This window comes from Tursiops truncatus, chromosome 11 (genome assembly GCF_011762595.2).
Source record: "Tursiops truncatus isolate mTurTru1 chromosome 11, mTurTru1.mat.Y, whole genome shotgun sequence".
NCBI lineage: Eukaryota > Metazoa > Chordata > Mammalia > Artiodactyla > Delphinidae > Tursiops > Tursiops truncatus.
In genome coordinates, this window is record NC_047044.1 from 21,649,347 (window position 1) to 21,660,069 (window position 10,723).

The 10,723-nt window shown below is 36.2% G+C and overlaps 1 protein-coding gene across 1 annotated transcript; it reads right to left on the minus strand.

Moving 5' to 3' along the window:
* Nucleotides 1–5,277: 5,277 nt before the first annotated feature.
* GARIN6 (golgi associated RAB2 interactor family member 6) lies at nucleotides 5,278–8,757 on the minus strand. Its single transcript, XM_004330433.2, has 2 exons — nucleotides 8,143–8,757; nucleotides 5,278–5,514 (listed from the first exon to the last, which is right to left on the minus strand). The coding sequence occupies exons 1-2, from the start codon at nucleotides 8,755–8,757 to the stop codon at nucleotides 5,278–5,280; spliced, it is 852 nt and encodes a 283-aa protein (XP_004330481.2).
* Nucleotides 8,758–10,723: the final 1,966 nt, after the last annotated feature.

Sequence of the window (10,723 nt, forward strand, 5' to 3'; positions counted from 1 at the left end):
TTAGAATCCTTTTTCTGTCACTTACCAGCTCTTGACCTTGGGTTTTACTTGACTTCTCTGTGCCTTAGTTTAGTATTGGCCTAAAAGCATTGTGTGAATTAAAATAATGAATAATAGAGTGTTCAATAGATTGTAGCTATTGTTATTATTGTATCTTACAGACAGTAACTGATTGAAGGACTACTGAAGTTCATAATTTCTCAGTTATTGAAAATTGATAAAGGGAAATTTAAGATGTGAATATAAAAATAAGTCATTTTATGAAGTCTTATTTTCTGTTTTTAAAAGTAACAGCTTTTGGGGGGAGGTGGGTGCTATTTATAATTCAGAATGTAAACTATCTTTACTAACTTCAGTAATCATGATCTATCAATGTTGTACACTGAACACTACATTCTGAATATTTTTAGACAAACCTACTGTCTTTCCAGTTTTTTAAAAAAATTCAGTCTGCTGAGTATTCAGCAGGCTCTTTGAATGTGGAATTTTTCTTCAGTTCTGACAAAATTTCTTGCATTTGTACTTTGACAACTTCTTCTCACCTTTACATGAAGCATTCTTCGTTTGATCCCCTAATTTTCTTAACTTTTAATGTCTTTAGATCTTTTGTTCTGTCCTCTGGGAAATTTGCTGTGACTTATTTTCCAGCGGTTCTATTGGATTTTATGCATTTATTTGTTTTGTAGCATTCTGTTCTTGTTTTAGGGATGCAAATATCTTCTATCTCTCTGCGGATATTATTTATAACTTTTTTCTGTATATTTATGTTGTTCTGTTAAAGCAGCAGTTCCCAACCTTTTTGGCACCAGGGACTGGTTTCATGGAAGACAGTTTTTCCACAGATGGGGGGAGGGGGATGGTTCAGGCGGTAATGCGAGTGATGGGGAGCGGCAGATGAAGCTTTGCTCACTTACCTTCTGCTGTGTGGCCCAGTTCCTAACAGGGGTCTCTGGGGGTTGGGACCCTTGTTTTAAAGGTTTCCTTCCAATATGTGGTGATCCTTGTGTTTTTGTTCATATTTAACTAAAAAATTAGGAATTGTTTATGTGGATGGAGTTTGTAGAGAGGGGGCTTCACAGTAGGCATTAAGGCATAGATGCCCCACCATTTTCCTAAATACGTACAGATCACTTTTCTTGAGAGGTCCATTTTTGCAGAGAGGAATATATTCTTGGATCCTACCTGGAGGATATGAACTTAGCTCTCATGTTCTCTAAGACAAATGTGGGAAGGCACTGGGGTAGGTTGAGAATCTTCATTTACTACATAGATGTTCACTTAATTTCATTGTTTTTAACGAGGAACCCCTCGGCTTATTGTACATAGATTCTTAAAATTCATAATCCCTTTGCTTCAACCTCATCAGAATGTAAACCTCCAATTTCTTGTCAGGTGGTAAAGGTTTAGTTTCTCAGTTGGCTGAGGTGGAGTTTCCATTCTGTTTCAGCTCCACCAGCACCTACACCTTCACAGGTAGTCAGTCTCTCTAATTCTTAACCCCTTTTGAGGGCGTTGAATCATGAATAGATCTGCTTCTTATTCTTCCTCCTTGCAGGCACTTTGTTTTCAGTTTTCTCAAGTTTGCTAAGTTAATTTGATAAATCATCTGTTTATCATTATCTAAACGTTTTCTTGATATTGCTCATCTGCTAACATCCCTCCAGTTGTCCTTGTCCTTATGGTTTAGACCATTTTTACAAAAGTTTTGCTGTCATTTAAGTGGGATTTGGGAAGTAGTAAAAGTAAATATGTATGTTTAACATGGAAGTCCTATTATTAATTTTAAAAGTATTACCCCTCTTATATGTATAACACAAAATTTTATGAAGCTCATGTTTTTTCAGAAAGGAGACTATCATTTTGGTGATAGTGAAAAATGGGCTTTTTATCAATTCCTGTTTCAATAAAGTATTTCCATGCTATTTCTCTGATTGCATTAGAAATCATAATATTTTTCTCATTTGTTGCTATTCCTGTATTTTCTTGGGTCATTTCCATGTCCTGTTCTTCAATACAAACTTTGTAATTTACCAGTCTTTTTCATCCAGCTTTTTCACTGTCAGTTTTCTTTCACTTTCAACTTCGAGTTGAATTATACATGCTTTCTGGCTGATTCACGTGGCACAGCCACATAACTATGGCTAGAATTAAGCTGACTTCTGCTTGCTAACATACACCATAAGAAATTTATGTAATTTAATTGATGTTAAGATATCTAAATGACACTGATATAATATATACATTGATATAATTAATATAGACATATAAATTTAATTTCAGAGAACTTCATCTACAATAAATTTGTCACCAGGAGAAGTGGAAGAAGAAGATGATGATGAAAACACTTGTGGGCCCTCAGGACTCTGGGAAGCATTAACTCCTTGTAATGGCTGTAGGAACCTTGGCTTCCCCATTCTTGCACAGGTAATGGTTTGCTTTCTTAAGGTACAATAAAACATAAAAATGGTTGCCTATGTTTTTAAGTAAATTTCTTTTCTTCCCCTCTGCAAATCCAATTAGTGTCTTCTTCACTTCGTAATTTTTCTTCAGTTGAAGGTCAGTAAAATGCTTATGTAATTAGCTGTACATGTATGCATATGCAAACACATAGTCTATATAAATTTTTGTGCTTGTTTTATTTTTGTCATGATGCTAGTTCCAGAAAAATTGAGTTGCTTATGAAGTTTTAGTATCTATGATTTGGAAATATTTCATTAAAAATGCTATTTTGAAATTAAATCACAATTTATATTTAAATAATAATAAAAATGATTTAAAAGGAAGCATATGAAAACTCTTTAAAAGCAGCAGTGATTATTTTTCTTAGCACAATGGAATATCATAGAATAATGTGTGCCACTGAAGATTATGCACTACAATTCAAAAATGAGACCACAACACTAAAACATCATTTACAATTTTGAAATCATTTCACTACTCATTAAGTCACTTTTAATTCTATTGTGTCACCTTCAAATTTTTGTTGTGTACTGTGGTCTGCGAGCCCTTAGAGGAGTTTCAGAAATAAATAAAATAAGCCAAACAGAATTAGGAAATGTGAAGCCACAAAGAAAATATCTCTACATGAAGACGAAAAAGCACTTAATATGAAAAACAGTGTAATGGCAAAGGTATGTATATGTAGCCACGTAGAACATGAGTGCAAAAATAATCTAGGACAGAAAATAACTCATCATATCTCAAAAATATTATTTTCTGTTTTGCAACAAATATGAAACAGTTTTGTCTAAGAAACCATTACATGTTTTTACATGTATGTCATAATTTGATCACAGCCACCCAAATTACAATATAAATTTATTGTAGCACACTAACTGGGATAATCAAATCAGCATATAGTACTTAAAGAAACTCTTCACCTTAATATGAACTATTTATAGAACTTTATGACAATTTATACTAACCATTAAAGAATTATTATCAATATATACTGGGCTATGAGATCCATAAAGGTAGAGACTATGTGTTGCTTGGTGTCTCCGATCTAATGCCAACATTGTTCCTGGCATGTTGTCAGAATTAAGTAGTAGTTGAATTAAATAATAAACAAATGTGTATGTTCTGTAGGGTTTCATTTCTTCACTTAAAGTTTTTACGTGTAGAGTTTTACCTCATATACAGAAGGGTGTACGAGAAAGGAAATTAAGAAACATAGGTTTTAATTTTATTAATATTCTCTTATCTGCTTAACAATTTATCAATAATTGAATGTTTTTACCTATTTTTTTGTTTTATAAAATTAACACCTTTGTATTTTTTATTTTAAAAGTAGAATTCTTATAAAGTAGTAGGGCTCTAAGCTATCAGTAATATATGGCTGTATCTGGGTTCTCCATTACCTTACTAAAATTTACTTTTATTTTTTTAATTTTAATTTATTTTGTTTTATTAGGTTTGGTAGTAGGCTTGGTAGTAACTTGCTTTTGGTTTACAATTTTTAAATATTTTTCTTTGACTATTTTTCTGTGGAGACTTGCATTGCTCCAATAGGTATTGAGTATTACTATTTTAGTAGTTACATTTACCATAAAATGTTTCCCAGCCTGCAGCTTTTCTTTTTTTCTTAATATTGTATGAGCGTATGTTGTGTAGTTTTTTAAACTATCAAATTCATTAAACTTCTTGGTCTTATTTTTTTGATCCATTTCATCCAGAATTCCTTTTAACAAATTTCAAATATGGCTCTATATTTGTTTTTAACTTGTTGATATATGGTTTTTCTATGACTTTCCATTTGGCAATAACTCCCATTACTTTCATTATATTTCATCCTGTTTGTCGTGGGGTTTCTTCTGAACCTCTTAATTTTCCTATTTTTAAAAACAATGACCCCCCTTTTGATATTTGTACATATATATGGCAGGAGAAATCATTATTGTATTAAAACTATTAACTGACATTGTCTGCTCTTTAAATTTATATTTTATAATTACTATGTCAAGTTTAAAAAGTATTCTTATTGGGATTTTAATTGTTACTGCATTAAATCTATAAATTTACTTGAGATGCACTATGTTTTTTTTTAATGTCTTCAATCTAACAAATCAAAAGTAGAATTCTTTTACCAGCGTTCTCTTCTAGCCTTCTTTTACTAATGTTCTCAATTTGTGATGAGCTCCCCTTTAACATTTATATGTGTGTGTGTGTGTGTATATATATATATATATATATATATATATATATATATATATATATACACACACACACATCCATATATATATATAATTACAATAAAATGTTTAATGTGTGATGGTGCAAAACTATAAAAATACTTTATTATATTTCACAACAAAATTAATGTGCAATGGTTGGCACACTAGTATAGCTTAATACATTTATAGTTTAAAACTTTGATGTCATGTTGCTTTCTAGGCTTAATTTACCTTGTCCTGCCTCCTATTGGTTGCTTCTGTCCCTGGTTATGTATTTTGGAAGTTTTAGAATTTTCTTTGGCTAATAAATGTAGATCATAGATGGATCGGGATCTTTGAGAGTAATCTTTAGCATTTTATTCTGTCATCTGTTCATTTAATCACAATATCAAGTGAAGGGAAGGTTACAGATAGTTCAGAGCCTGATTGTAAATCCCTATTTAGTTTTATTACTACCCTTTCCTGTTAATAGAGCATGTTATTAGAGCAGAGAATTTGAGTTGAGTTGTATGGTGGATGATATTGCTTTCCTCCACCATCTTAGATGAGATGTCCACCTCTGCACCATGTGCAGTGCAGGGCTTTGAGGCTCTTTCCTAAAGAGTCAGTCCTGATGGGTGGAGACCCTCTGTTCACCATCCTGTTCACTCATGTAGCCTTCACTCGGTAAGGTTGAGATGAGGGGTCTGGATACTAAGTCTTTTAGCTGTTTTGCAACATGCTTGCCAGCAGTCTCTGCTCCTGCAATCACCATACTCATGCTGCACCATGGGGAGATGCCAACAGCTCTTATTGATGGGCTAGAAGTACCCTCTGAGGACAAGAGGACTTGCAGTCCTTGCTAACAACAATATTAAGACATGTTGAAAGCAACCACTATGACCATGCTGACTGTACTTCCTCCTGGATCTAGGAAGGCTGCTCCTGCTGGGGCTGTGTTTCTCTTTTGAGTCTGCAAACATGGTTGCAGTCATATGCACAGCACCAGTGGTGGTGCCTGTTGTTACAATTGCTCCTTTTATCAGGCTCTGTAGGCTTTGTAACTGCAGAATTATGTGAACTCTTAAATGCAGTATAAGTGGGAGGCATGATGAATTCATTCCTCCCCAGCATAATCATAATAGGTGGCCCCAAACACTTCAGGGTTTATGTGAAGGCTCCTGATGCTCACTTGATCTTGATTCCTTCCATAGAAATAGGTAGCATTTGCCTAGGGAAAGACAAGTAAAATAAAGTGAGACCAGAAAGACTGCTCCCTTCTATTCCTATAGCTAAACAAAAGAGCTTATAAGAATTTTGAGCTCTCAAGTCCACTCTCCCATTTGATGCAACAGTGCCCCCTACAGTATCTCCACAGTGACCACAATGATCATCCAATTTGCTTGGACAGTTTGTGTCAGTGAGAACACTTACTAAAATACATTTTTGTTAGTATTTCTGCTGGTCAGGTGGTATGTGCTTTAATATTTTGATAGCTACTAGCAAATTGTGCACATCTCACTGTCACTGATGTATACAAAAATCAGTACAAGGCAGTCACAGGGAGACATACATTCTGCAACATGTCAGCTTAGCTGGGTTGGAGTATGTTCAAGAATAGATTGGATGATGAAATTAGAACACTCCCTAACGCCATACACAAAAATAAACTCAAAATGGATTAAAGACCTAAATGTGAGGCCAGACACTATAAAACTCTTAGAGGAAAACATAGGCAGAACACTCTATGACATAAATCACAGCAAGATCCTTTTTGACCCACCTCCTAGAGAAACGGAAATAAAAACAAAAATAAACAAATGACACCTAATGAAACTTCAAAGCTTTTTCACAGCAAAGGAAACCGTAAACAAGACGAAAAAACAACCCTCAGAATGGGAGAAAATATTTGCAAATGAATAAACGGACAAAGGATTAATCTCCAAAATATATAAACAGCTCTTGCAGCTCAATATTAAAAAACAAACAGGGCTTCCCTGGTGGCACAGTGGTTGAGAGTCCACCTGCTGATGCAGGGGACACAGGTTCATGCCTCAGTCCGGGAAGATCACACATGCCGTGGAGTGGCTAGGCCCGTGAGTCATGGCCGCTGAGCCTGCGCCTCCGGAACCTGTGCTCTGCAACGGGAGAGGCCACAACAGTGAGAGGCCCGCATACCGCAAAAAAACCCCAAAAAAACAACCCAATCAAAAAATGGGCAGAAGACCTAAATAGACATTTCTCCAAAGAAGACATACAGATGGCCAAGAGGCACATGGAAAGCTGCTCAACATCACTAATTATTAGAGAAATGCAAATCAAAACTACAATGAGGTATCACCTCACACCAATCAGAATGGCCATCGTCAAAAAATCTACAAACAATAAATGCTGGAGAGGGTATGGAGAAAAGGGAACCCTCTTGCACCGTTGTTGGGAATGTAAATTGATACAGCCACTATGGAGAATAGTATGGAGTTTCCTTAAACTAAAAATAGAACTACCATATGACCCAGCAATCCCACTACTGGCATATACCCAGAGAAAACCATAACTCAAAAAGACACATGCATCCCAATGTTCATTGCAACAGTATTTACAATTGCCAGGACATAGAAGCAACCTAAATGTCCATCAACAGATGAATTGATAAAGAAGATGTTGCACATATATACAATGGAATATTACTCAGCCATAAAAAGGAACAAAACGGTGTCATTTGCAGAGATGTAGATGGACCTAGAGACTGTCATAGAGTGAAGTAAGTCAGAAAGAGAAAAATATATTAATGTGATATCTATCTATATCTATCTATCTATCTATCTATCTATCTATCTATGGAACCTAGAAAAATGGTATACATGATCTTATTTGCAAAGCAGAAATAGAGACACAGATGTAGAGAACAAATGTATGGATACCAAGGGGGAAGGGGGGGGTGAGATGAATTGGGAGATTGTGATTGACATATATACACTATTATGTATTAAATAGATAACTAATGAGAACCTACTGTACAGCACAGGGAACTCTCCTCGGTGCTCTGTGGTGACCTAAATGGGAAGGAAATCCAAAAAAGAGGGGATATATGTATATGTGTGGCTGATTCACTTTGCTGTATAGAGAAACTGACACAGCAGTGTAAAGCAACTATACTCCAATAAAAAAATGAGAAAAGCTAGAGAAACATAAAAAAAAGAATAGATTGGATGGTCAGGATGCTGCAGATGGCAATACAATATTGGATATGAAATTAAGGGTTGCTGACAGCTAAGGAATCTCTGAAATACAGCCTTGGGAAACACTTTGGAGAAGTACTAGGAACCTCCTCAGTGTGCCATGGCCTCCAAATGAGGCTCATTTGGCCCTGAGTCCTTCCAAAAATCCATGTATTTTCCAGGTGAGCCTGTGTACCAAAGCCTCTGCAGGACCTTTAGCTCTTCTCCCTAAGCACCTTGGCCTCGTCTTTTAGAGATTGCGGAGTGCTTACCACTGGGCCCTTACTCTCTTCCTCAAACCCAGTTATGTCCAGAGTGTCCCTAGCTGGAATGACCTGGGTGCTGCTGTAAGCCTCCACTGGTGGTCTCAGGATGTAAATGAGGTTTTCCCACTGAATGAAAAGATCTCTTGTATCTGAAGGGGGACACAGCTGAAGGTAGAAAGAGCGGCCAGTGGTAAGCTTCAGGTGGAGCGGTTGTTTTTTACTGTTATGGATGGATATCTTTACAAACTTCAAGGGAAGCAGCCTGGTTAGCTCTAAGATCTGTGTAGGCTTTTTACCTCTTTCCTGGGTGGCAGGGCCATATCTGTTATAGTCATCACAGATACCAGCTGGTCGGGCCAGCAGCATGACATCAGGTAGTGTGAGGCGGGGGCTGGTACGAACGATGCCGACAGTCACCATTCGGGCCCAGTTGTGCACATCAATCACTTCTCCTTTTCTGCTGACCTGTATAAAGTCACTCTCAAACACTGGTGCATAGTGGAATATAGGGTACTCCCCCTTGTACAGGTGTCGCTGCAGTTTCCCCATGGAGGTATTAAACTTGCTCATTGCAAGGCTGCCTTCGGCTTTGTAGTATGGTAATGTATATTGGCTGTTCATCGCTATCTTTTATCAAGACAGCTCCTAGAGGCTCCTCCGCACCTTCCTTACCACACCTTGCAGGGCACCCTGTTTCCCTGGTCTCGCTGGCAGGTGGGCTAGCAGTGGTCTTCTGCAGGCTTTGTCTCTGAGTGACTGAGGACAGGGTGGGGGAGCTGATTACTAACTGCTCAGTGCTAGAGACAGTTGCTCCTGGACCTGACTGTGCCCTGCCTAGAGCATGGAGACGTCAGGACATGCAGAGGTTGAGGCCCCAGTAGATATCAGGGTGCACAGATGTTGATGTGCACAGATATTGGTATTCAGTCGTAATTCCACTGCACCTCTCCTCCAGAAACTGTAGCTTCCAACTAGGCCTAAACCCCTCACAAGGCCACACAGATCAGCAGACCACCCCTCCTCCCATGGGTGGATCTAAGGATCTTAATACGTACTGACAAATTGCTTTCAGAAAGGGTTAGACAAACTTTCTGTTAGGTATGAGTTAAAACATGCATACTGTCTTATCCAGCACTTCTAACTGCAGACAGTTAGAATTAATTGTAGACAGTTTACCTTAAAGAGAATTGGACAAGGTGGTAAACAAGCTGGACGTACAGAATGTTTATCAAGGTTTATTGTAGCAAAAAATATCATAAACAGGATTAATATCTTACAGTGAGGATTTGGTTAAATAAATTATGGAGCATTCTATGGAAGAATACTCTGAAGCCGTAAGAATGATTATGTAGTTCCCTATTTATTGAAATGAAAAGATATACCTGATTTTTTTTTTAAAGAAAAAGAGCAAAACAAACATTTCGAACTAGCTTTATACTTGTGGTCCAATTTATGTAAAATCGTCTGTGTATGTGTGTTTGGGTATGAAAGTATAATATGTTCAGTGAAATGTTTAAAGTACTTATTTCTGGATGGTGTAAATTTTATTTTCTTTATAATTTCTATTTTTTTATTAGGATATTATTTCTATTAACAGGAAGAGTAAAGCTATTTTTATTAACAATATCTATTTTTACAGCCATCAAAAATATTATGTTTTGACACACCCTCAAAATGCTGAGATTTTCCCTAGACATCTGTACCCTGACTACATGGTGAAAAGAGCCTTAAACATCACATTTATGCTCTATTCTTTACTCATTATCAAATTGGCCTACTAAAAAAGTTCTGAGAAATTTTGCCAGCTATTATAAATATTATAAATTCAGTAAGATTAAAATATCTTTATTGGCATGACAATATACATAACATGCACATACGTATGCACATAAAGCATAGTTTTTGAGTCTTCAGTTCTGTAAGTAAAAATGAACATTTTCTTCCCTTCATATTGAAGTATCTGGTTATTTCTGGTAATATGAATATTTTATTCTTTATTTATTGAGAGGCCTAGTCACATATCAATAGCAATTCTTACTGGCCTGTCCAAAGTCTTTATATTTTGATTTCCACTTCACGTCTACATTATTTATAATTAGCAAAAAGAATAAGCCTAACATACGTTTACTAATCAAACTAACCTTTCAAATGTATCCAAGAGGTTCTGGTATTTGTTGAAAGGAATAGGTACCACTGGATACAGTATAATTTAATTTAGGTGCTTTTTAAAAAGTAAAGTGAAGATATACCGATTTTCTTAAAAACACTTTTATGCTGTGCACGTATGTTACAAGATATTTATCTTAGGCTTCCACTAGACCACTGAGCTAATTGCCTTGTCTCCAGGGAAACCAGAAGCTATATTACTTGTAGGGCCTAAGGACTTTCAGGATTTTTTCCTAACCAGTTATTAGACCAACAACAGTAGAACCTCTCTTACTTGGCCTGGTAACTATGAGTATCAGTGTAGTGTTCTGGCAAATATGTCTATTTTCATGAGTCTGATGAAGTTTATCTTAAATTCCTCTAGGTATTTAGAAAACTATCTTAATATTTGCTTCAATACTTAAGAAGCTCAGATGGCTAA

Bases quoted from the DNA above. Each gene is read 5' to 3' on its own strand.
- GARIN6 (XM_004330433.2), bottom strand. From the start codon at position 8,757: ATGAACAGCCAATATACATTACCATACTACAAAGCCGAAGGCAGCCTT. The intron at 5,515-8,142 runs GTAAGCACTCCG...TATTGTTGTTAG, and splicing joins AAGAGAGTAAGGGCCCAGTG to CAAGGACTGCAAGTCCTCTT.